Source organism: Heloderma suspectum, chromosome 7 (genome assembly GCF_057233095.1).
Source record: "Heloderma suspectum isolate Gila_16-S chromosome 7, 16-S_ref, whole genome shotgun sequence".
Taxonomy (NCBI): domain Eukaryota; kingdom Metazoa; phylum Chordata; class Lepidosauria; order Squamata; family Helodermatidae; genus Heloderma; species Heloderma suspectum.
In genome coordinates, this window is record NC_139464.1 from 50,734,973 (window position 1) to 50,762,821 (window position 27,849).

The following is a 27,849-nucleotide window of genomic DNA, read 5'->3' on the forward strand; positions in this document are numbered from 1 at the left end:
TCATAAACTGACACTCACTGAAATCTGAAATATTAACATTCACTAATGTACAAATGATAACATTGCTTGCCAGTTTTGGTTTACTGTAATGAGAACCAATATACTTGATATAATTGGGGAAAAATGACAATCAGATTCCAAAGCTACTGAAATATTAGCGTGTCTGAATTTTACTGATATCTGCTTGTCCAAAAATTAAAATATCTAGATACCATCTTATTGCTTTAGAACTAGATTTCAACTATAGCTTTTGTTATATTTTTAAAAACTTGAACTGCACAACCCCAAATAAATTCAGAAAATATCTATGAGGAGGAACATTTTATATTTAATCATTTTAACTGGGGAAAACCATGAAAATGACTCAATTATAAAATGTGTTCTTTCCTTAAATGATGGTACTCTCAACCTCCTTTGGGTGGGACTGCTCCCATCTGAGGCATGGAGATGACTGGTCTTCCAGATGGAGAAAAGTGGCATCTTCTCTCTTTGTGGAGAAAAAAAATACTATAGCAACTAAGCCTTCCCCTCTTACTGCCTGTTCCACCAGCATAATTAGCTAGGAGACCACACTGGTCATGCTCTTTCTTATGATTAGGGAGTCAATAGCCCATTTCAAATACCTTTGTTAAATTTCAGCTCATGCTGTGTAAATAGGACTTGATACCTGTTAAATGCGAAGAGAGCAAACTTGAAGTTTGTTTTTTTTTAAACTCCTCTCATCTATTTTTTTTTTTTTTGTATTCCAAGAAATCGGGGAAGCTAAAAATGGGGGAGATAGCTTACTTTCACTATTTAAAACCATACTTCAAGAAAGGTATGACAATTCATAATGTGTACACTAAACTGGAAGTGTATTTATTGTCAAGCATTTACACTGAGCCTTTCATCCTTCTTCACCCTGTCTTTCCAGCCATCACTCTTGTGCTATTGATACCTGTCAAGAGTCCCAAAGGTGCTAAAATATCAGTGTAAATTTCCAATCATAATGAAGAGGTGCCAATGCAGGTGTCCCTAACATTTTCCAAGCTTCCTATCGAGGCCATAGCAGTTCCTTTGTTTGGCTCACTGTAAGAGACAAAGTCATCTGCTGTTAAGCAGTTATATGTATTTACAGGTCAGAGGGATTTTCATAAGCTCTACAGGGATCCACTCTCAACATGTCTGAGCCAGTTTAGATGTACAGTTTCTTCCTGAGGACTTGGCAACTTCATGGAAGCTGGAGAAGTTGAACAAACATGTCTGCCAGAATTCTTTACTATCTTAGGAGGAATCAATTTTAGCAAGCAGAGAAGTGTTCACATGTTACATTTAATCAATACTTTTCTTCTTCACTGGTATCTTCTAAGAACTAATCACTGTGCTGTTATAAGCAGCAAAAATGTTGTCTATTATAACATCTACTGGCCACAACTTTATGCTGATCAGGCAAGAAGGCATTTCCCTATTACAGGGTATTTTCTGCTTATAGTCCTAGATCAAATCAAATTTCAGTGTAGACTAGCATTATCTCAAAATGCAATCCTATGCAGTTTAGACATAAAAAAGTCCTACAGCTCCCAGCATTCCCCAGCCAGCCTGAAAGTATCCAATCTGAAAGGCTACAAACCATTACCAAAAGCATTGGTAACTTACACAGGTTATTCCGGTTCATTTGTGAGAATGAGGTGTTGCAATATGCCATCCATGGACCTGGTTTTTGTTATAGAAGCTTGCTTTCCACATACTATAGGAAAATTCTATCTTCAGTACGTTTTGTTTGTTTTAACTTAACATTGGGGAAATTGTTCTAAGCCATCCATGTGAAAAGTAAGTTTTAAGAAACCTGGAGACCATACAAAGAGCTACATGTACACCTAACACATTTAATAGTCCTAATTTTACAACAGTATGTAGCTAATTAAACATAGCTCAGTAAGGGTATGAACAGTACATAAATAACAAGTGTTTGTTTTTAAAAAACACACACACTTTTATCACTGGTCCCAGAGATACAAAATAAAAAGTACTAAGGCAGCAGCTATAATACAAAGTTCTTAAGATACATTTAACAGTATTACTGCTTAAAATTGGAAATATAATTTAACAAAATACAACTCACATTTACAGCATAAGGCCCTTTGGTTTCTTAAGCAGCAAATGGAAACAATTTCATCAGTGAAAGGCTTTGAAAAATAAAGTGTGTAGGCATCCTATAAAAAAGGTAACTAACTCTTTCCTTCTTAAAATAGCCAGCTATTGTCCAAAGCATTATATAAGAAAGGTCCCAAAATTTGTAGGAAAGAAATAGTTAATGCTCAGTAGAAATAGCTGACAGGATAGTGATAGAGGAAGTTGAACATTCTTCTCATACTAAGCAGGATACATTGCTGCTTCTTGCTTAGGGGAAACTTTTAGATTTGGAACACTACAGCAAGGGATGCAAAATGGTTGCTCATTCCAAACCTGATTTTAGAGAAGTTTATATTAGCCTTTCGGATGACTCTGGTGTGGCCTAAATTAAACAGTCTTAGTAGATTGCTCTATCTCCTTACTTTATAATTTATCCATTGGCATTTAACAACTGCAATCGAATCTGAATCCATAATAAGTATATATCAGAAGGAAGGTAAATGCCTACTTTTGAAGCAGTTCCAAGTCTTTCCATACTAGTAAGCCCAAACTTCAGCATGATACATGTAACTTCTAAATTCTAGGGTGATCAGTTTTGCTTCTAGGATTATCTGAAACAATTTCTGTTCATTAATTTGCCCTTGAATTATTTTAGTGACTAGATGTCAAGTATAAACATAAGCATGATTTAAGTTGCTTTATTTTTAGACAGGACTTCAAGATCACCTTGCCAACAATGTGCCTTCTATTGCAGGGACAAACATTTTGGCATTAACAGACAAGTTATGTAGTACGGCCATCTTAGCAGCATTTTTCAGTAAGAAAGAGCTCACTTCTATTGCAAGAATACCATTCCCTTTCAACATACTTTATTCTCTTTTGATGGAGACTACTACTTACAAGGTGAACCATCTTATCCTTTAATTAATATATTTAATTTCATATCTTGATAGGAAGTTCCATACTAATGCATGCATCCAACTATAAGCCATCCTATACCAAGAGGTATTTATAACTCAGTATCATACCAATTCAGACAATACAAAATCAAGAAGAGACAAGGGTTTAGCACAAGTTTGAAGACTTGTGTATTTAGTGGACCCAACACAGCAATCACAACCTATCTGCTTGTGTTTATTTGCAAGATATTTATTTGTAGAAGTACACTGCAGTCAGAAGACAAATTCCTGAAGTTGTGAAGTATGCAGTTTCTACTTCTTCATAACTCTGGGTATCTGGATTGATACAACCTGACCTTAAAACTGTAAAAATAGGGGGACAGGGACCAATCAGTGCCTAAGGAAATTAAATGCATAGGCAAATAAAGTTTATTACTAAGTCATTCCCAACAGCTTTTCTCTTGCCCATTTTGCTAGAAGTTGTTTCCTCAAATCAGCTTTTTACCAGACATAAAGAGATATTAAATCATTTTGCTCACAATTAAAACAATTACCCAAAGAGATCTTTTAAGTCATTGCTAGCCGAGCTGCTGCTTGTCATGTTGTTTGTTGGTTGTGTAAAGTTTTGAGGATTAAAGAAAGGATTTCCCTGCAAGCCAAAGCCAGGTTGTCCCATTACATTCATCTGTGTTCCTGAAGCAGAACTGTTGGTACCCTGAGGAGGTACAAACTGATTAAGCCACTGGTTTGTTTTTTGTTGCGATAATTGATTCATACTAACTTTGGGTTTTTGAGGCCCAAACAGACTATCTAAGGCAGACATATCTGGTGGCCTGCTTTGCTGTGCTGGCTGTGAAACTGCAGCTGTAGTGCTCATAGGACCATAAGGTGGCATACTTGCTGTTGGCAACATATTCATGTTGGCCATTCCAGTGACACTAGAATTACTGAAGAAATTCTGGCTTGTGGTACCAACCCCCATGCCAAATCCAGAAGGCTGAAATCCCATATTAGCATTTAGTCCATTTCTCTTAGTGCTTTCAACAGGTGATGAAAACCCCATTCCAATACCCACTGAAGAAAGAACTTTAGGTTTGTTGATGGATTGGCTGGTCAATGATGCCATGTTATCTCTCAAAGTATCAGTCAAGTCCTTTGTCTGAAAGAGACAAAACAATTGTAATTAAAATGCTTAACAGCACCATCAATAGTTTGCAATTAAAAAACAGATGGAAAGTCAGTAAATCCATTTTAGGCAGAAGGAATACCATCTTGTATGTGCAGCTTAAAGGTGAGTTTACAAGATTAATATATGTGGTTATATTTCTAAAGTAGCCACCTTGGTTAGGGTAAATACTTATGAGCACATAGCTACTCCTCCACCCTAGCCCATCATTTTGGCTAGTGTTTAAATATGCAACACTTACTGCAATGCTTTTATGTCACTCAGTGTCAATATTGTAAAGTTTGCGTAACTAGCAGCACTGTAGCAGCAGAAGAGAAAAAAAAGTACTGGCAGCTAGAACAAACAACTGTCACCTAAGAGCTGCTCACCCCTCACTATTTCTCTGTGATAAGGAAGGAGAAGTTTCCAATTCTGAGGAGACAGCTGGTACCCAAAACAATCACGGGGAATAGCTTAATCACAAACTTGGGAGGAGAGGAGGGACAATTCCAAAGTCTTTGGGGGTGGAATGGACAACTCCAAAGCATGATGAAAAATACATTTCCTGAACTGGATTTCACTACAAATGATGAAAGATCCATTTGGGATACTTATAAAGAAAACACAAACCAATGGATTTTTTAAATTATGTAATGTTGCCTTAACTTACAGTTTACCAAATTAGGTTTCACTCAAGAGCTTTTCTTCATAGATCCAGCTTTTTCACTTGAGGCCCAAGTGGCAGAAAGCACCAACTATGGCTGGTGCACCAGTTGTGACCCTGCCTGGCCATATTTTTCTGTATTCTGGTAATTTCCAAAGTAGACCACTACAATATATTATATTTGGGGCTGCCTCTGAAGATTGTTTGAAAACTACAACTAGTATAAAATACAGCAACAAGATTACTAACTGGAGTTGGTCATACTTGGTTGGATCCAGACAAGTTGCTTTTATGTTCCATTGAAATCAGCATGAAAAGTTACGTCATGACTTAGTTCCCATTGAAATCAATGCAGACTAAGTGCAATTAACTTAGTCTGGATCCAATCCATAGAGCATATATTGCCAGTTTGGAAACAGCTATGCTTCAAAGCACTGGTGCTTATATTTAGAGCCCTATATGTCCGAGGCTCAGGGTATTTGAAGGACTGCATTCTCCTATGTGAACCTGCCCATATTCCAAGCTCATCTTTGGAGGCCCTGCTCCAGGTGCACCTGCCTTGTGAGGTTAGGCTGGTAGTGACTGCGAGAAAGCATTTTAGATTGTGCCACTCCAGCTTTGGAGCATTTTCCTCAGAGAGGCTTGCCTTGTGCCTACTCTTCTGTCCTTTTAACATAAAGCAAAATCCTTTATATTTCCCCAGAACTTAATTAGTTTTATTTTGCTGCTGCTATGCTTTTATTACTTCTATTTTTTTAAAGGATGCTTCACGTATCCCATCTGCATCCATATCACTTTATTAAAATTAATTTGGATGCATGTGTAAAAATGCAAGATGAAGAGATTCACAACTATTTTAAGTCATACATAGAACATTCTTTTAGTGCCTAGAGGCTATAAGATCAAATATTGCCATGAAGAGTTCTCTTATGACACTGCATCCTTACCTGTTTGACTGGAGCAGTGATTGTGTGAGGCTGAGGTTTAAGTGGCTGTTGGCTTTTTAGTTTTTGTGCCTGTTCTTGTTCTTTTGCTAACTTTTGCTTCTCTTCCAGTGTAAGTGATCCCTGCAAAAGAATATACTTGTCAGTGGGCTTCACAGTGAGCTGGTTTGCATGACATGACAGCCCACTGTGGGTTAATTTACCTACACAGGCTGTTGTGTGGTGCCAGCGTCTGTGAGCACCATTTTTGCATGGAGAGCAAGCCATGAGTTATCTGAGAGTAGCCTAACCCTCAAACAACCCCTGCTGCCTGGATTTGCACGACACAACAGCCTACAGCAAGCCGTGCACCTGCAGGCATCTTGCAAAAATGTGACAGCCCCTGCGAGTAAATTAACTCACAGTGGGCTATCGTGTCATATGAACCAGGTCAGTGATTTACAGCTGGAATAGACCAAAAGAGTCAGAAGAGCCTTGCTGATTTATGTTTGCTAAACCAATTATTCAAGAACTAGGAACTAAATTGTCCTAAGTAGAAAAACACATCATTTCTTACTAAAATGGTCTATTAGGAAGTATCACTTTTAATGAAAAGAACACCCATTTAGTTTGGATACACATGAACAGCCAGCAATAGTTCCTGAAGCACCAGGAGTGGATAAATTAGCACTCTGTGTGTGTGTATTCACATACTCTATAATGCAGGAGGGCATGCATAGAGTGCATTTTTCTTCACCATAACCAGCTCCTAGCTGTGACCCAAATGCATGACCAGCTCATCTAGTCCACTTCTCCATACCATCTGAATCTTATCCTCCTATGTACATAGTCTACATCTCTCCTCTCTTGGAGAGGAGCTGAACAAGGAAGCTGAACAAGGAAGAGCAATGCTAGAATCCAGAGGATGAAGACTTTTTGCTCCCTTTTTCCCCTTCAGTGTGCTGAAGCTGGCACAGCAAAACACAGCCACTGCTGAAAGATGTGGCCTGAAAGAGATGCTCAGTTCTTCAAATGCTTATGCTTGAATTGATGAAATTTCTAGAGAAAAGGGGAAGAGGTGATAACAAGGAGGAAGGAGTCATAGGAAACTGTCTTATACTAGGTCAGGATATTTGTCCACCTAGCTATTATTGCCTACACTGACTAGCAGCCCTTCTCCAGGGTCTCAGATAAAGGTCTTTTCCATAACCTGGTACCTGACCCTTTTAATTAGAGATATTAGGGACTGAATCTGGGACTGTCTACATGCAAAGCATATGCTCTATCAGCAAGTGTTATGGTTGCCTGCCCCAGGTGTAGGTACTGGGGTGTGAGACACCAGGGTCTTGGTAGAACCAGCTGGTGGTAGAATGTGGCCTACAGGCCACAACTGGCCATCACTGTTTTTAAAAAATAAAGCTGCAGTTCTATGCTCATATACTTGTGAACAACTCCCACTGAAGTCAGTGGGACTCATTTTTAAGTAAACATGGATAGGGCCAGGCGTGAGCATGCTTCCAATGTGGAATCTTTGACAAAATACTATTTAGTAGACAATTCTTGAAAACTGAAAGTTTGATGAACTGACATATATAAACAGAACAACACAACCCTGGTTACAGATTTGGCTATTATTTTCTGAACATTTCATACAGAACGTCTATGACATTCTTTATTTCCCCATCCAACCATGAGGACTAAAATCTGTGTGTCTTAATATATACTGAGATAGTTAGTATATTTCAGCAATAATACTGCACTTATACTAACTATAGTCAAACCATTTTTCAAAGTCAGCTTTGCTCAGTACCTGTTTCAGGTATTTTGAAAAGTCTTAAAAACGTAGTGCAATTATGTGAATACCTAGTAGTCTGGAATACATTACTTGCAAATGTTGTTTACATGAGGATAAAAGCAGAAGTTATCACTTTTCGATCAAATGTCGATTTTAGTCTATGCAATCTCTGCATATGATTTAGAGTGGTAACAAATACAACAATGTAAGCCCACTCTATCAGGTTGCAGGTGAGGGAGAGATAGGAAGCAGAGACACTCCATCAGCTCTGCTCAGACATGAGGTTTATCAGGCTCCCCCCCCCCCCCCCCAGCTATTAACTGGCCAGCAGCCATTCTGACCCATTGCTCTTTGCTGAGACTGGGGCCGAGACAGCCAGAACAAACATTGACATTGGTGAGGAAGAAGGACAACTCCATTGAGCCCTCTCCTGCAACAATTCCATCTGCCATCACGTCAACTGTCTGAGGAAAGGACTGTGTGGCAGAAGTCCTGCTCTGATTATTATCAGTTGTTCTCCTAGTTCTGACCTGTGTGGCAGGTGCTTTGCACTAGGGGTTGCTCTTTGCCAAGACTGAGACAGCTAGAATAGCCACCAACATCAGTGAGGGAGAAGGCCAATGCCATCAAACCTCCTCCTGTAAGGATTCCAACTGTTCTCAAGAACTGTGTGGCAAAAGTAGTCCTGCCTTCTGGCCCTGGACATTATCAGATCCACTCTTGAATTTGGTTTGTTGGATGGATAGCGAAAACCTCAGTAAATAATCAGGTGTGAAATAAGGGAGCCTATTACTTTGTTTGACGATGGAAGATCTATATGTGAAAGCCTGCCCCCTGCTGAGACTAAACAACTTCATTGAAACATGTTTGTGTGCCACCTTTTACTACGTAAACCTCTTTGAGAACTTTTTGCTGAAAAGTGGTATATAAATATTGTAAAATAAATAATTCCACCAGGCTGTAACAGAGGGAGGGAGAGGAGGCAGGGCCATTTCATTAGCTATACTGTGATACCAACTCTATCAATCTCCTCCCTCAACAGTCACCTAGAAGCAGCCATTTCATCAGGCTGCAGCAGAGGGAGGGAGAGGAGGCAGGGCCACTCCATGGTCTCTACTGAAAGACCAGCTCATTCTGGCTCCTCTTCTACCTGAACTGTTTCTATCCCAGCTGGTCATTATTAGAACTTTGCAAATTTAAGAATTGGTCCCTGAGTTTTCTTCTCCTCCTCTCTCCTTCCCATCCCTTAATCCACTTTTGTTCTATCTTTTTAGCCTGAGTCCAGGAACTGCATTGCTTTTTATTGATCTGAAAACCGCTGTGTGAAGCCTTTTCATCTGAACAGCAGGGTAAAAAAAAACTAAATAAAGAAATAATTAAAGGTCATTCCAATTTAGCTACCTTCATCTTCCTTGCTGTAAAATCAATGTTTACAACAACTGGAATTAATATTTCAAATATCATGAAAAACATTCCAATTACTTCAATTTAAAAAAAACAGGCAACATCTCTCTCACTCACTTTAACAAATGGGGTGGTCCCTATTCCTGGCCCTTATCTTGTTTCTCACACTTATTTTACGAAAACCTTTACAAACCTAGATTCTGAATCCATATATCCCCCCAATTGCCAAGACCAACCAAGCAGAATAAGACACTGGTAAACCAGTTTAAACCATTTAAACTGGATTGGTAGGGAGCCTTGGAAGACCAAAGAAAATCTAGTTTAGGATTGCACCCCTAATAAGCTTATGGATGCAAATTTCCTTCTTACTTATACCTCTTATAATAACTTGTTATTAAAGCTCACCTTTCTCTGATTTGTCAGTAGTCCATTCTCTTTACAGGTGGATCCACTTGTTAAGATATCTGTTCCTAGATTAGTAAACACCTTGTCAATCTGTTCAATTAAAACAAGATTAACAAAAAGTTAACTTTAGGAAGAGCTAGATTAACCAAATACTGGATTATTCAAATATCAATAGCTTCTTACCTGATTGCTTGTACTATTGGCTTTTGTTTCTTCAGGTATGCTCATTTGATTAGTTATATTCAAAGACCTGTATTGTGAAAATACAATTGTAACAAGGTATAATAAATAGTTTCAGCCTTGAAAGTGACCCAGTAACAATGTGAGTCACACGTGCCAAGTTTTACTAAGACAATGGTAAATAATTTGCTGCGATTAATTTCTGATTTAGCACAACAGTAACTAATACGTGCTGTTATTACATTAGCACTGTACAGGTTATATGAAGCACTTTGCTTCGCATAAATATAAAATGGCACATAATATTAATTTCCAATTGTCAGTATACAAAGGTAATCCACACAGTAAAACCAAATAAAGCATTAAAATAAGATTAATATAAAAGAAGAAACAATACAGGTTACTAAGCAATGGAACAAACATAGCAGTCCTACAGTGGTTGAACAGGGAGAGTCTGTGGTTGAGGAACCACCCCATCCAAGCCCTACTGGGCTTGCACAAGCCGGAACAAAAAATAGGGTGGGGTGGCTTGGCTTTTTTCCATTTTCACCATGCCAGTTCTAGGGCTGGGTTAGTTGCCATTCTGTTTTACCAGGGGAATGAGGGGGGTTGGATCTAAGGCCTTCTTCAATCTACTGCCAGCATGTTCTGTTTCCCTTTTAATGCCATTAGAGAACTGCTGGTGGAGAGACAATGGTGGCAGAGGTTTCTGCTGGTGCTAGGAGGCCTTTGCTGATGGTCCTCCAGTTCGGCCTGTGGACACCTTCCCAAAGATCATAGGGCTTCACTCTAAAATATCTTCTTAAAAAGAAGATCTCCACCTACTGGCTAGCATCTTGCTCAAGGGCCCTTATATTATTTAATAAAATGAAAAATGAAATAAGAGTATGTTCTCACTCTTCAAATTATCTGGACAATATACCTGGAAATAAAGTCTCTGCTGTAGAGTGACAACTTCTACAAGCTGTAGAATAGAAATTTAATTTCTATTTCATATTTAAATATTTAAAGACAGCTAAACAAATAAAATACAAGCCATGACATACAAAGTATATTCAAAAATACATACTCTAAATATAGTTAAAGGGAAAATAAACATATCTGAACCCATTTCATTTTTAAACAATATAAATTAGCCATTGGGCTTGATCTGGAACTTCAAATTTCATATTTCAAGTAGTGGGAGACACAGTAGATAGATTTTCCACATTCAAGGAGTCCAAGTTCAAAGCTTTGTTCAGTTGTGAAAGTCTGGCAGCTAACCTACCTCACACAGTTGTTGTGAGGATAAAAGGGTGCTCTAAGCTTTCAGAAGAAAGATGGTATACAAATAACTACCCAACCACCCAAATATTCTTCAAAAATGGCTGTGAAGGTGTCAGGAACGTCCTTGCTGCTTTCTGAAATCCTCAAGAAGCCAGAATCAAAACACAGATGATAGGGCTCTTTTCCAAGGCTTTATTTCCATGCAACCTAATGACGCTTACAGATGCTAATTGCATGAGCCTAATGAGGGAAATTTAAGAGAGCTGCCTACTTGGGGTTTCTAGCCTTAGTGAATCAGTTGATCTCCATCTGGAGGTAAAGGTGGGAAGCTTCTGAACTTAAGGGCTAGGAGGCAAAAGTCCACCCCTTTCCTGTGGGGCATCGGGGTGCAGCTGTTGACATCACGCCAAGAGGGCTGAGCACCTCCTCTCAGCGCCCTCCATCTCCTGCTTGTCCCTACACTGGCGCCTAGTGTCCCAAAGCTCCAGTTGTCCCTCCCCCTGCCTGCCAGGGTCGCTACCACTCTCAGGAATGTGAGCAGGGAGGGGGTCTGTATGGGTTTTAAATGGCAGCGCCTCTGAACAGCACGTGGGTTCCTCTCCCATGGTTTCTATCTCTTCCTCAGAATCAGAACTGCTTTGGGGCTCTATGGGCTCTGATCTAACCCTGACATCAGGCGAGGTTGGTACAGTATGACAATCCCCAGTCTTGGGCAACACTGGGAATTGGATGGGTATCAGAAAGTACAGATACTAAGTTAAGAAGCTATATATTATAATGAAAAGCATAGTAAAACTTTCAACTGAAAAGATAAAAGAAATGTATAGCAGTATAACACTATTCAAAGACACTGCAATCTCTGGAGAAACAGAAAATTATAAGAGAATACAGTAATATATTATTCAACTCACTGTAACTACATGAAATTATGCACTTACTTTTGCTGTTCATGCATAATATGGATTTGTTCAAGTTTGGTCTTGTGCTCAGCTTCCAATCTACTTAACATCTCTTTTATGACTGAAATGAAGGAATTAAACTAGAAAAAAATATATTTTACAACATGAGGATAAATTTATCAGCAGCCTTCTAAGATAGAATAATGTATCAAGCAAAATCAAAGTAACTGAACTGGACAAGACATAATTAGTGGACAAAGAACAGCCTAAATTTATAGAACAATCCTATCTCATCTACTCAGAAGTAAGTCCCACTGAGTTCAATGGGACTTACTCCCAAGTAACTCTAAAATTAATCAACTTATTGCTTTTACTATTTTAAGGATGAGACACCATTATGAACAGATTATGCTATATGAAAAAGGAGAACATATCAAGAGATAATCAAACTAGTTCCTTATACATACATCCATATATATATTCTCATTTATTAATTTTGCATAAGCAAAAGAGTGTACAGCAACTATTGTGATTTCTCAGAATTAAGTAGAGGGAAAAAAGAGCAACAGGATTTTTGAAAAAAATTATATCCCTTTTTTCACAACCCCTCCACTCCCAAAGCAGCTAACTATGGAACAAAAGCACCAATAAAATCATTAAACAAGGCAAAAAAAGTCAAACAAGTAAATGTGAATTAGGTCAGTTTATATTAAATGCAAACTAAAAAAAATTCCTCCCTCATCCCTAGTAAGGTAATGCCAAAGAGCCATTAGCAGGAACATGTTTCAATTTCTGGTCTGCAATCTAACTCTAGTACTACATATAGTACATTAAAAGCATGTTTAAGATATTAGAGATTGTAACAATACAATCCTATACATGTTCTCAGAAGAAAGCCCCTTTGAATTCAGTGGGATTTACTTCCAGGTAAATGTATAAAGGATTACAGACTAAGAGTAGTCCTCTTTCAGCACTCTAACTGGGCCCTGTTAAAATGAGTCCCAATATTTTTGCAGGTTTTCTGAAAAAGGGCAAGTATTTATAGTCTATTCTCAAGTATTTCTAAGAAATATAAAGGCAGGGGGCCCTGCATGTAGTGTTGCACACGCACAAAGCCTTTTCAGCATCTACAAATACTTTTAGGAACACGTATTTGATCCTTAGTTACTTTGAAAGTGACTTTTTGATAGCCTACAAAACAGGAAAGTAAATATGGGTCTGTTAAACATTAAAACATCTACTTGCTAGAGGTCTATTAATGGAGATTTTCTCAGTAATAGGATCCGAGGGAGATATATACTTTTGTCAGCAAGTGAAGATATATTTTTGGGACAAACTCTTAAGTTAGAGTATTTGAAGGGGAGTGAAAAACTGAACAGTGACTGGGGTTCACACAACTTGATAACCCACACTCAAGGGTTGAGTATGGGTTGTCATTGAAATGAGGCTTATTGTGTTCTTGGAACCCAGCTACAATAACAAACGATGGCTTGTTAACCACAAACAACCCACAGTTCATAATCCAACAACAAGCCATGGGTTCTCTTCATGGGCTGTTCTTGGTTAATAACCATGGTTTGTTAGCATGGCTGGGTTCAGTCAACACAATAACCCACATTTCAACAACCCACATTTCAACAACCAACAGTCAACCCTTGAGTGTGGGCTATCATGTTGTGAGAACCCACTCCTTGAGTTTAAAACCCAGAGTATACGTGGAATATAACAGGCCCAGTTAAAAGAAACATGGTCTACCATATGTTTGTAGAACTTCAACAGCCGCAGTTAACTGTGTTTATAACAGTAGATTGCAGAGTGAACAATATCTGTGGCCAAACATTTGCATTCTTGTCTACAGAAGCAATACCACTTATAATTTTTTGGAAGTAAGCCTAATTGAAATTTAAATGTAAAAATATCAAAAATAGTGATCTTACCTGATTTAGGTTAAGATTGTTCTCAATGCTGAGGGGAATCAGATGGGGCAGCACCTTTCCTGCAAGTTGCTCTTTTGTAATTCCCAGCTTCTTATGACTAAATGTACATTTGTAGATACCTGTTATGAAACATTAAGCAGAATGATTTATCAACTGATCTTGCCATAATAAACTATCATCATTATGTATTCCTTTAACACAAGACTACTTTCAATGGAAAAAAAATGTTTTAAACACACACTTCAATTTCCACCCTGCATGAAACGTATGGAAATATTTGGCATTTTTTTCTGGAACGAGAAGATGGAGAAATAGAAGATGCTGAAGTAATAATTTCTGCAACTATGGACACCAGCATGAACTTGAAAAGTTAATAGAAATCTTTACAGTTTGAACTGAAAGTAGAGCAGAAAAAATGGGACATTAAATAAGTGATATACATCATAGTCATATTACATACATAGTATTGCCTTTGAGACCACACATACCACATTACCACAAAGATTAATGAGACAAAGGGTCTATTACAGACAGCACAAGAAACAAAAAGTCACGTTACCTAGAATTCCCATAAGGACTGCAGGCTCCTTGGAAGGAATTTGTTGCAAAAAAGGCAGAATATCATCAAGAACGAACCACTTATCCAAGTATTCCAAAATCTTTCCCAAACAGACTAAGGAATTTACACGCACCTAATAAATACAGAAACAAACCCTCTAAACTTTTATTAAAAAAATAGAGAAAATAATTTTAAAATGAGTACAATGTTCATCTAGAGTTTTAAAATCACTAAGAAGCTATGTGTTTACAGAATTTGCATTTTGAGTTAGTCTACACAAAAGAACGTTAGGATTATCACTACAATCCTATACTTACCTCAGAGTAAACCCCAGTGAATTAATTGGACTTAACACCTCAGTAGACATGTATAGCATCGCACAGTAGACATACAAGAGGCTTCAGTGGCATGAAGTGCCTTTCATCAGCTTCAGCTGACATACCATCTAAGACCCTACCTGGACAGAGATAGCCTGGCTACAGTTATCCATGCACTGGTAACCTTCCATCTGCAATTATTGCAAAATGTGATATACTTGGGGCTATCTCTGAAGATCTTCTTGAAACTTCAGTTAGTGTAGAATAGAGTAGTGAGGGTGCTAACTGGGACTGGCCATTTTGAACATATGTTCCTAGGGTTACAACCAGTAACCAACTGCACTGGTTACCAGTCACTTTCCAGGCCTGATTCAAAGTGTTGGTGTTGACCTTTAAAGCCCTAAACCACTTAGGACCAGTCTACCTGAAGGAGTGCCTTCTCCTATATGTTCCTGCCCAATTGCTAAGATAGAATTTGAGGACTCTGACTGCCAACACCCACAATGCTGCAATGGGAGGCTACCAGGTGTGATGGGTGACCAACTTCTCCACTGTGGCTCCCCATATGTCCATATGTTCCCAGGGAGACCCATCTAGTGTCTTCATTGTATATATTTAGATGCCAGATTAAGATCATCTTTCAGCAGGCATTTAATCTTTAATCTGTTGCTTGTTTATTAATTTTACTTCTGGTTCCTCAGCATTCTCAATGTCTCAAATATTTCAAATATTTTAAATATTGGGGGGATTCTTTGTTTTTGTTGTTTGGTTTTATGATTGTAAACCACCCTGAGGGCATTTGCCAGTTGGGCAGGATACAAATCTTTAAAAAAGAAAGAAAGAAACCTAGTCTCTCACAGGGAAGCGTTTCACAAACAATGCCATTTAAAAAAATTACACAAACAGGATACAACAAATTATTCCTCTGTATTTTACAGAAAATATGAGGCTGCTACCAAAAACAGCAGCCTCCCTTTCTAAAATGTACTATCACTTAACCAGTGCTGTGAACTTACAATGTATCGTATTTATTTAATACATCCCACCCTTCAATTCAATTTCAGTTGTCAATAGATATAAACATAATCAGAAATAAAATATAATTTAATGATATTAATTAATCAACCATCATCCTAAGAGGAGAAGTAAAAGACTGGATTAATCCAATGTTGGTCACATGCCTCCAAAAACGTGGGTGAACATAAACCTCAATAGCATAGGTGCTTGTCAGTATACCTGGGGAGGCTGTTCCAAAGTCTGGATGCTTCAACAGGAAAGGCTCTCTGTCCAGTAACCACCCACCTCATTTCTGAAGATGAGGGAAATCAGGAACAAGGCCCCAGTTAAATTATGGGCTGGTTCATATGGAAACAGTAAGTCCAGATACCATGCATCCAGATCTTTTATAGTTCTGCATTTCTTTGCTAACAGCACCTAATGATGTGGAGCAGGGTTAGGGAATTTTTGTCATGAGATCACAACACAAGCTAAGTAGTATGGTGTATTCTAGAGAGCACGAACTTGACACAGGGATACCATATGTAGTCTCCAGCATCATCATCTCTATAGCGTACATAGCACCATTTCAAGAGAGGAGTTTATGTTTATGAGAACTGAGTATGCACATTATTATTTTTTTAAATCCTCAATTTAAGTTCTGTTGTATTAAGCCATCATGACAGAGTTCTTGGATACAAATGTCTTCATGGATTGCTTAGAGGTCCATTGCAGATGTAGATATAATCCTACATCCAACTCTCTAAACTGTAGTTTGAGTGTTCCATGCCCCTGCTCCTCCCTTTTTGTGCAGGGTTCAGCATTACAGGGAACTGTCATCAGCAGGGATCATGGAGAATTCACACATTCCCTCCACTTGCATGTAAAGTCCTCTAGCCTACTTCCTAAACATTACTTTTGTTTTTACTTTGGTATTGGGCTCTATAGTTCCCATTTTGTGAACATTTATGGTAGGAAAATCCAAAGGATTGGGTAAGAATACATTCTCTAGGAAGTTCTGATAGTCAGCAATTTCAGCCTTTACACTCTTTGCATAAAGGAAGAGCCTATTTTGTCACTCCCCTTTATGGATCACTGCCTTGTTGTGGTGAAGGGGCTTGCGTAACTCAGGGAAGCCATAAGCTATGCCGTGCAGGGCTACCCAAGACGGACAGGTCATGGCAGAGACTTCTGACAAAATGTGGTCCACTGGAGAAGGAAATGGCAACCCACTCCAGTATTCTTGCCAAGAAAACCCCATGGAACGTATCACAAGGCTAAAACATATGACGCCGGAAGATGAGCCCCTCAGGTCGGAAGGTGTCCAATATGCTACTGGGGAAGAGCAGAGGGTATTTCCAAGTAGCGCCAGAAAGAGTGAAGCGGCTGGGCCAAAGCCGAAAGAACACTCAGCTGTGGATGTGTCTGGTGGTGAAAAGAAAGTCCGATGCTGTAAAGAACAATATTGTTTAGGAACCTGGAATGTAAGGTCAATGAATCAAGGTAAGCTGGAGGTGGTCAAGCATGAGATGGCAAGATTGAACATCGACATCTTGGGAATCAGCGAACTAAAATGGACAAGCATGGGCGAATTTAATTCAGGTGACCATTATATCTAGGACTGTGGGCAAGAATCCCTTAGAAGAAATGGAGTAGCACTTGTAGTCAACAAAAGGGTGGGAAAAGCAGTACTGGGGTACAATCTCAAAAATGATAGAATGATCTCAGTACGAATCCAAGGCAAACCATTCAACATCACAGTAATTCAAGTCTATGCCCCAACCACTGAGGCCGAAGAAGCTGAGGTTGATCGGTTCTATGAAGACCTACAACACCTTCTAGAACTAACACCAAAAAAAGATGTCCTCTTCATCATACGGGATTGGAAGGCTAAAGCACGAAGTCAAGAAATAACTGGGATAACAGGCAAGCAAGAAGGCAGGGACCTAACAGAAGCAGATGAGATTAAGAAGAGGTGGAAAGAATACACAGAAGAACTATACAGGAAAGATCTTAATGTCCCTGAGAGCCATGTTAGTGTGGTCACTGAACTTGAGCCGGACATCCTAGAGAGTGAAGTCAAGTGGGCCTTGGGAAGCATTACTAACAACAAAGCTAGCGGAGATGACAGTATTCCAGCTGAGCTATTTAAAATCCTAAAAGATGATGCTGTTAAAGTGCTGCACTCAATATTCCAACAAATCTGGAATGCTCAACAGTGGCCACAAGACTGGAAAAGGTCAGTTTACATTCCAATTCCAAAGAAGGGCAATGCCAAAGAGTGTTCAAACTACCGCACAATTGCGCTCATTTCACATGCCAGCAAGGTTATGCTCAAAATCCTACAAGCTAGGCTTCACCAGCATGTGAACCGAGAACTACCAGAAGTACAAGCTGGGTTTCGAAGAGGCAGAGGAACTAGAGATCAAATCGCCAACATTCGCTGGATCATGGAAAAAGCAAGAGAATTCCAGAAAAACGTCTATTTCTGCTTCATTGACTATGCTAAAGCCTTTGATGGTGTGGATCACAACAAACTGTGGCAAATTCTTAAAGAGATGGGAGTACCAGACCACCTTACCTGTCTCCTGAGAAACCTGTACGAGGGTCAAGAAGCAACAGTAGGAACCAGACATGGAACAACCGATTGGTTCAAAATTGGGAAAGGAGTACGACAAGGCTGTATATTGTCGTCCTGCTTATTTAACTTATATGCAGAGTACATCATGAGAAACGCTGGGTTGGATGAATCACAGGTCGGAATTAAGATTGCCGGGAGAATTATCAACAACCTCAGATACGCAGACGATACCACTCTAATGGCAGAAAGCGAAGAGGATCTCAAGAGCCTCTTGTTGAGGGTGAAAGTGGAGAGTGCAAAAGCTGGTTTGAAACTCAACATTAAACAAACTAAGATCATGGCATCTGGCCCCATCACTTCCTGGCATATAGAAGGGGAAGAAATGGAAGCACTGACAGATTTTACTTTCTTGGGCTCCAAGATCACCGCAGACGGTGACTGTAGCCATGAAATTAAAAGACGCTTTCTCCTTGGGAGGAAAGCTATGGCACACCTAGACAGCATAGTAAGAAGCAGACACATCACCTTGCCAACAAAGGTCCGTATAATCAAAGCTATGGCTTTCCCAGTAGTAACGTATGGCTGTGAGAGCTGGACTACAAGGAAGGCTGAGCGCCGAAGCATTGATGCTTTCAAACTGTGGTGCTGGAGAAGACTCTTACGAGTCCCCTGGACTGCAAGGAGGTCAAATCAGTCCATCCTAAAGGAAATCAACCCTGACTGCTCATTGGAAGGACAGGTACTGAAGCTGAAGCTCAAATATTTTGGCCACCTAATGCAAAGAGAAAACTCACTGGAAAAGACCCTGATGCTGGGAAAGATTGAAGGCAAAAGGAGAAGGGGACGGCAGATGATGAGATGGCTAGATAGCATCACCGATGCAATGAATATGGACTTGAGCACACTCCGGGAGACAGCGGAGGACAGGAAGACCTGGCGTGCTATGGTCCATGGGATCATGAAGAGTCGGACACGACTTAACAACTGAACAACAACAATTTTGTCACTGAAATGGCTATAATTGATAATTCCAGCAATCTTTAAGCTGGAGTAACTGGATTCTCTATTATATCAGCTCTTTTCAGATGACTCCCTCTCATGCGTATAATCAATGCATGGCTACGCCCTCTGGCCCCATCCTAACATCTGCACAATCACTACAATCTTGGAAAGGAGGAGGGCTACAGGTGTACAGCTATATGCATGTACATTCCCCACACTACCAAAAACTCTGTTCAATTGGGGTTCCTGATAGCGTGGACAGCTTACGGGCATACAGTTCTACGTACATAAACTCCCCTTTCTGATGCTGAGTGCACAGACAATGGGTATGGGAGGCATGGTAATGTAAAGGAACGTGGTCCTGCTCCCCCCTCCATGTGTTGGATATGCATGCAGGGGATGGAGGGAGGTTAATCTGAACCCCCTCATAGAGAAACAAAGTTTCCAATCAAAGCTTATATTAAAAACAAAAAACAAAGAAAAAACTTTAAAATTGAAAAACAAAAGCAGAAAGAGGCAAACTGTTTCACAGCTTAGACCTGGTTTGAACATATTTAACCCATGGGTTACTGAATTCTGAATTGTTGTAATGTGTGAACCCAGCTACACTAACAAACCATGCTTTCTTAACCATGAGCAACCCAAGAAAGAAATCCCACATTTTGTTGTTGCGTTATGAACTCTGGGTTGTTTAAAACATGTGTTGTTGTTACATGTGAACCCAGAACCATGGGTTGTTTTGCCAGGATACAGAGGCAGCAGGCAAGAACGGTCCAAAAATAAACGAACAGCCACTCTACATGCCAGTACTACAGTGTCACAAAGGCATCTGGGATACAGGGAGGGAGCAGGTGAAAGAAGAGGGAAACAAACAACCAGGGGATTCAGAAAATAAACCATAGTTTGTTCGATTGTCTCCTAGACAACCCTGGGTAGGGTGACAAACCAGGGGTTAAATAAACCATTGATTCGCACTATGTGCAAACCAGGTCATAGTTTTAAATATTTCCAAATTTCAAAGAAATCAAATATTAGTTAACTTACAGCAAGAGATGATGTCTGTAAACATGCATTTTTGATCCTTGGTATCAGTGAATTTTTCATGGATGGATAGTCTATAAGGTTGGCAAACGTAGGAATTATGTTTAAGCAGAGTTCCTGTAAATGAAAGTACCAAATTATATATATAAAAAATGTAGTTTTCAATTTAAGTTGGGTTTTTTTTAAAGAAATCCATCTTTTTTTCTCCTGCCTCATAATAACTGTAATATTTTATTAATTTAAACATATTTATACCTCGCCACTCCTAGCAGTTCATCACCTAGCAATAATAAAAAACATCACAATACAAAAATATAATCATTAAAACATTTATTTAAAATGAAACACAGACATAAAATACCCTCAGTGCAGGAAAACCTTCCTTATCAAGGTTATGAAAGTATTCCTGTGGTAACAAAACAGAAGAAGCCTAAAAACTTGAATCACACAAAGGTCATGCCCTCTTCCCTGCAAAAGTTTTAGACAGGCTTTATATAGGGAAGAGTGTGAACTTTAAAGTTTTCCATGAACCATGACCACAATTCTTACAACAGATTTATCTTTGCTTCCCCCTCTCACTTCCCTACATTGAAATATAGTTCCTACTCATCTTACATTTGTTAAGCGGGGAGACAATGGGAATTTGCAAGAAAGATAGTGAAAATTTAACACACATGAACAGGACTCAAGACACAAACAGTACAAATCTGATTGACCATGAAGGTACCTAGCCCAAGGAACTCAGTGGGTAGTGTAGTTGTCAAGGAGAAGAATAGAGAAGAGCTACAAGGTGAGAGGATGAGAGCTTTGTCAGACTGGCGTGGGTTACAAGGAACATGTCAAATAGACGAAGTACCATGATGTATCCTGTGCAAAGTATAGGGAGAGTTTACGAGAATAAGTTGCAGCAAGCCTCAGGCTCACACGCTCCTTCTCCCCTCTGCTCCTCCACCAGCGTGGTTGCAAGGAAGACTGGAAGCTTTTGCTTCCATTTTAGATTAACCACAGCTTGCGTGTTGTCTGTACTCTAAACACTGGTTAATCTTAAATAGGCTTTGTTCAAAAAAGGCAGTTTCCTAACCTGTGGTTTGAAGTTGGCTTGTATCTAACAATTCAGAGTAGATTAACCACTGTTTATTGGGTTCAAATGACAACAAACCTCAGTTAATCAAGAATGGAAGTGAAAGCTTCCAAATTCCTTCTCACAGTGGCACTACATGGAGGAGGGGGAGCACTATGGTTTAGCTTTATGTGCAAACTACTTCACAGTGTATTGAGCCACACACCTCTCTACCATAGTAGGCTTTAGCAGTTATTCAAGACACAAGTTATGTCCAAAGTCCTTGTCTTCAACACTAGCAGTTCTTCGTTCTCAACTCCTCCCAGTGTTCTGTAAAGCTGCGGGGTGGGGGAAATCTATTTTTTCGCACTTTCTCCATGTTCAAAGTTTTATTATTACAGGGGGAGGAATTTTTGTGCACACTCTAGAGCTTTCTGTACCCTCTTGAAAAACAACAAATTAATGTGCTTGATCTTGTAAGTGAAGTTGACATTCCAAAAGTACTGAAATTTAAGGTTCATAAGCTTAACTATCTTCCTCCTTCTTTTCTCCTTCTTTGTTTTCAATATTTTTATTGTATGTTGCCTTATGTGAGCCTACCTTAAATGTGGGGTAGAGACAAACAAAATAAATAAAATAAATAAAGATGTGAAAAAAATAAGAGGTTTCCTTCAAACATGCAAAGATTTTTCCACCTCTACTGAAGCTGAACAAAAAACAAAGTTACCAGACCTGTATCTGAATTGAAGGTGCTTCTAAGGCTCTATAAACCATTGGTAGAACACTGTTCTTTATTTCATCTGGAGGTGTTTTGGTTAGTAGCAAGTCCATTTTTTGAAGAAATATCAAAAGAATCTGTTTTCAAGAAATATTTACATGCATCAATATTTTATTTTTGTTAATCACTTTCAGGGTAACATATGCTAATAACTTATGTGCTCAAGATTAATGTAAACATAGTAAATGCGTACACTCACCATGTTGCTAGCCTGTAAGCATGGAAAACAAGAACATCTTGTCATTAACCTTCTGTTTTAAGGTAGTATGCTTATGTAATTTCTAACAGAATGAAGTACATCTATACAATGTAATATGCTAGACTGACAAACCTTTTCACTAAATGCCCCCTTGGCACCTAATCTATTCAACTGACCATAACTAGCATACTGATATATGGGGTTGGTTCACATTTTTACAGACTGGATCCGTTTTATGAAGACATAACTGCTTATGCTTTTCATTTCAGAGTGACAGTGACTAAAAGCAGAGAAGTAGGCATATTGAAGTTTATGGCACAGTGGCAGCTAGCCATATTGAGCTACACACTACTCTTAGGATCAGGAAAACATAGATTCAAATCCCCATTCAGCCATAAAGCTCATTGGGTGACCTTGGGCCTGTCACACTCTTTCAACCTAACCCTACCTTACAGGATCATTGTGAGGATAAAAGGCATGGAGGACAGAACCATGCATTCTGTCCTATTTATTTTGAAAATGTTCACCCTGTCTATGGAAATTATACAGGTGTAACAATACAAAAGATAATATAAAATTAGGCTAAAAACAGTTTATAACAAATATATAAAAGTAGCAGGAACAATCAAATCCTAGTTCAAAAGCAGTAAGCTGAGAAACTCTCCAGAATAAAACTGTCTTTGCTGCCTATAAAAGACAAACCAACCAACCAAAAATAGCAACGCAGCCAGGCACACTTCTCTTGAAAGGCTGTCCAAGTTCTGGGCACCACACCTAAAAAGCCCCATCTCTAGTGCCCACCTGCCACACATCTGATGGCAAAGGAAGCCTGAGAAGAGCCTCAAAGGTAATGCTCAGTCAGGATCATATGGGGGAAGGCTATTCTTGAAATACTCTGGTAGAAGATCTCTTTGGATTCTCTTTACAGGAAGTGTTCGATAAAGACATAAGAAAATATTTTTTTTTGCAAAATATTCTTAGAATCAAAATCCCAATAATATCAGTAGCTTTAGAATCAAATAAGGATTTTGTTTAGATGCTCTGTGCAAGTGGTCCCACAGCATAGTGGGAAACATATGTGTTAAATTTAGAAAAAAATAAGTCTTTAAATTGTGTCTACAATATTTTGCCCTGTTTTGGAAGTATTTCAGAGTGACACTCTGAACTTATCGTTTTTATGACAGTTTAAACCAGGTAGTAGAGAAGGGGGTAAGAATGGCACTGAACATTTTCTGCCCTATACAAATACATTTTCCAGGCATTTTTATTCTGCTACGAATCAGACTAGTACTATACAACCCACATTGTGAAGGGGGAGGGGTTACTTTGAACCTCAATACTTTATTAGTGTTAGAAAAAAGTCAGGTCATAGTGTAGGCAAGAAGCAAAAATGGAAGAAATAGTATAGATGTGGTTCAGGATTTAAGAACAAAAGCAAAAAGATGTCAATTACTATGGAACACTCTTTTTAAATTATAGGCCTAGCCTGGGCTACTGCAGTGACATATCAGAACAGCAATGTACTTTTCAAGACATGTTACTACTGTACAATATCTGCAGAAACCAACAAAAGACAGGTAAAGCTATAGATAAGAAATTCCATATTTTTTCCTAAGAGGAAAGGCCTTCCTAAATACTGACAAGATATAAAACAACTGGCTAAGAGGTTCTTATATAGCCAGAATAAAAGAATACCATATATTATTCTGGCATCCAATTACTGCTGTTAAGATTTAATGGGAAATATAGATTTCCATCAGAAAGGAGAATTATGTTTACCTGGATTGGTTCCTGCTGTTTAAAGACAGGGCTGAGATCAGGTAGAATTAGCTTTATGTACTCTTCTTTGGTACATTCCTCCGCAATGAGCAGAACATTAGGAAGTACAAAAGGTACCATGTCTGGATTTACAAATTCAGATGTCAAGGAAGGCAAAATCCTTTGTACTATAACGCGCTAAAAGAAAATAGACATATTACTTTGCAGGGCAGAAGGTTTTCTTCAAAAAACCCTCACACACCATTGATAGCAAGTTTCATGTTATCCCTAAGGATTATAATTAAAGCAAAGGTCTTTTTAAAATGCAGTCTTTTAAAAATGATGTTACGTATCAGTTTGCATTACAACACACTTTTAAAGTGCCCAGTTAAATGAGAAACTGTTATGGCCCTCTGTTCCTCAGCCCAAGAATGCAGTCTATTATGGAGCAGTAATGCATGCTTCAGCTACTGACAAAGGACCATGTCTAATAAAATGATCTGAGGTTGCCAACCTTAGGTAGTTTTGGTAAAACTTTTGGCAGCCCTTTAAAAAATTGTGACTTTTGAAGATTATCCCTTTGGAATAAAGAATCGAAGTACTGTAGTGTCATGGCCCCAACATCATCAAAGAATGGTATCTAAAAATAAAGATAAGAAAGAAAATGAGATGATAAACATGATGTAAACAGTTATAAAATCTGCGGTGTAAAACAGCCAAGATAGCAGTAACAATAAACAGAAATGTTCCTTTCTGCATTTCCATATATGTTACCTATTTTCTAGACAACAGTAAAACACCCTCTTAAAAAACCCACATTCTACAGGACAAAAGTTCCAGTGAAAGCACTCAGTGTTAGCTTGGTAATAAAGCAGAAGATTTTATCTCATGTATTAACACATAATATCTTTAAAGACTCTCATAAGTCAGAATATTTTTCAAAACAATGTTCAACAATTAGCAGTTGTACACCTGTTGCTTGTTACAACAGTTAAAAAAGACTTTGGTTTATTTTCTGCAGCTATTTTAAGTAGCCCTTCTACTTACTTACTTTAGTCATTTGGTCTGCATCTGGTCTGACTGCAGGAGCTACATTTAACAGTAATTTTACATGCTCACGGACTTCTTCTGGGATGTTTTGAAGGTTATTGGGGCCCAAACGGCTAAGCTGCATCAATAAAGCACATGCCATTAGTAACATTACAACAAAATCCTACCATATAGGATTTTGTAGTGTGTGTACCATATAGACTGTGTGTAGTCTGTGATTAAAAGGATAACAAAATCCTGCACCACTGTAACACAAATTCTGTGCCAAGAAAAGCTTTTTCTACAACCTGCTTAAATCATATAAGCTAAGCAAGACAGACATATGCATATTCTGTATTATATAGCATGGGTCTGTGCATATGATTTTGCAAATCCAAGCAATACAAGTGGGAACTGCAACAAAATGCTGCAGTGTATTCTCACGTAATAGGAGTGCTCCTGTTTGGAATGCCAGCCAGCCATACTCTCCTCCAGGATACTCCATTCCACTCTCCCCCTGCCCCCAGTTTTCCATATCATACTCAACAATCCATGGCTACTGAGCATACTCAATCCTCACTGAACTGTTTTGGGAGCGGTTGGCCCACTTTTGGCTTTTTAAGAGGGCTAAACCTGCAGATTCCTCCAAGCATGCTAATATATCTCTCTTGTTTCTCAGTGGCCCCATTTTGGCTCCATTTCCATCAGCACTTGTCACTTTACTTTGCTATTAGGGGGAGCGACATTTGCTTATGTTGCATAACTGATCCTGCCCCTGCTACTCATGGGAGGGACAATAATCTCTGCATGGCACCAAAGCTTCTTCCCCTGACCACTGGGAAACCCACTTTAGCGATCTCATCAAATGCAGCATACATTTTCATTTTCACACTGCCCATCTTTGCAGCCATAATGGCCCAGAATTGAAAGCAAAGATCCTTTCATAATATGAAAGTTTTCAAATGTGAATTTAACTATAAGATTCATAACATACCTGATCCAGTTGTCTGCTGAAACTTTTATATATATCTTGCTTGTTGACCTCAAAAATAGGCTTTCCATTATTAAACACAGCATACATAACTGCTCCTAGAGAGTACATGTCACTAGCTGTTTCACAACTCACTGAAAGAATATATTCTGGTGCCAAATATTCAGGATTTGGAAGACACAAAGATGGTACGTTTGGGTCCCATTCTTTACAAGAGAATTTTGGCTGCAAGAACAGCAAGAAGGTTATATAAAAATAAAGTGCAAGTTTAAACAAAATTACTCAAGCAATGTTTCTTTAAACTAAGCTTAACACCTAGAAAGTGTTAACACCTGGAGAGGAGGATATCTAAGTGAAAGAAGTTAGCTTTGTCATACCAATAAGGGAATAAAATCCTGTGTTTACTCAAAGCACATCCAGGTTTTTTTTAGCATAAATATCCCGAGCTAAGTGAAGTAAATAAGATCCTTACCTCGATAAAGAAATAAACAGAACGTATCTGCCTACTTCACTTTAGCACTGCCATATAAGAAGGAGAATGATCTCTACTAGCAATCAGTAGCCTATTTCCAATGATCTCAACATAAACTATAAAAACTGCACTTGTACTGAAAAGCAAGGATTTTTTGCTTGTTCTGCCATAGTAGGATTTACATATGTCAACAAGTCATACCCTACTTGTGTACGAACAAGAAGCTTGTGTACATTAGGATGAGTGAACTGGTTAATTCTTGATTGTGTTAGTACCCCATATGTTCTGTTGTGCTTAATTAGAGTTTAAACCCAAAACATGCAAATGGGGCATATTATGAAGTTTATGTATTGTTAGATTTATGTATTCTGTAATTATGTATTATGCAATCATTATGAGTTAGGTTCCCAATATTTTCGGCCTGTGCTTCACTGAGGATAAATAACAAATTAAACACGTTGTTACCTCTTGTTCAGATGGGTTTATAGACTGAATACAGAAGTCAAATCCCATAATTTTCCATGCTCCACTTTTATTCAAAATAATGTTTTCTGGAGTAAGGTTGCCATGGACCATTTTTACACTGCTATGTAGAAATGATAAGCCTTCAGAAACCTGTAAGAAAGGAGATATTCTTGTCGGTGTTTTTGTTTTCTAGCATTTTAAAGCCTTGCAAACTTAACTATGAAGCATTATAATGTATTTCTTGTTGAAAACAGGGTTAAACAATTCACAGAGGTGAAGTGGCTTCAAATGTGCTGCTGCTGTTGCAAGGAAGGCAAAGTGGATTCAAGCCCAGACCAGCAGCGACCCTCAGACATAGCTGTAACCACTGCGGGGGGAAGAGGCTTTCAGTGGCTTTTCATCAGACCTGGGGCTGTCTTCACGAGCAATTTAGTGCAAAGCTAGAACAGTTTGAGTTCCTTCGCGACAGATGACATTGTCACCAATCCACTGCCAACCAGCCACTTCCCTCTTGAAAAGCCTCTTTTTCTGAAACTCCTTTTCTCTGACTTTTTTACTGAAAGCGGCTCCCTGACGGTTTTACCACAGTGTGCCATGTCCTCCCTACATTAAATCCTGGGTGGCCCTCTATGACCTGGCAGTGATGTGGTCAAGGGGGTGAGACACCCCATTCCCTCTTGTTTCCCCAACGGAAGTACTTTTTTCCCCACTGAGAAAATACCAAAGAGTGCAGCAGCAACCCATCACATTACTGCAGTAGTGGGGACACTCATTCACGTTATCCTGCTTTTAAACTTTAACATATTCCCCCCTTCTGTGCATGTTTACTCAGAAGTAAGAAATAAACCTTGCTTCCCTGCAATGAAAGGGTTAAAGGTTAACTTTAGTAACTCGCCCTAAAGCGCCCTTTCTTTTGCTTCTCTGTTGCTCTCTTAAATAGCTATTGTGTTGT

General features: G+C 38.9%; 1 protein-coding gene across 3 annotated transcripts in view; it reads right to left on the bottom strand.

Annotated features, from left to right (window-relative positions):
• Positions 1-697: 697 nt before the first annotated feature.
• SCYL2 (SCY1 like pseudokinase 2) overlaps positions 698-27,849 on the bottom strand; it is a 38,869-nt gene continuing 11,717 nt past the window's right edge. For 2 of the 3 annotated variants that reach the window (XM_084810158.1, XM_084810160.1), the window contains 14 exons: positions 26,898-27,047; positions 25,964-26,185; positions 24,992-25,108; positions 24,455-24,580; positions 23,962-24,138; positions 21,938-22,060; positions 20,149-20,262; positions 14,209-14,341; positions 13,650-13,768; positions 11,752-11,852; positions 9,551-9,617; positions 9,368-9,457; positions 5,788-5,907; positions 698-4,170 (listed from right to left, as the gene is read on the bottom strand). In XM_084810158.1, coding sequence (XP_084666284.1) covers positions 3,562-4,170; positions 5,788-5,907; positions 9,368-9,457; positions 9,551-9,617; positions 11,752-11,852; positions 13,650-13,768; positions 14,209-14,341; positions 20,149-20,262; positions 21,938-22,060; positions 23,962-24,138; positions 24,455-24,580; positions 24,992-25,108; positions 25,964-26,185; positions 26,898-27,047 — 2,268 coding nt within the window. In that variant the 3' untranslated portion in view covers positions 698-3,561. The remainder of the gene's footprint in view (positions 4,171-5,787; positions 5,908-9,367; positions 9,458-9,550; positions 9,618-11,751; positions 11,853-13,649; positions 13,769-14,208; positions 14,342-20,148; positions 20,263-21,937; positions 22,061-23,961; positions 24,139-24,454; positions 24,581-24,991; positions 25,109-25,963; positions 26,186-26,897; positions 27,048-27,849) is intronic. The other variant, XM_084810159.1, reaches the window with a different exon arrangement.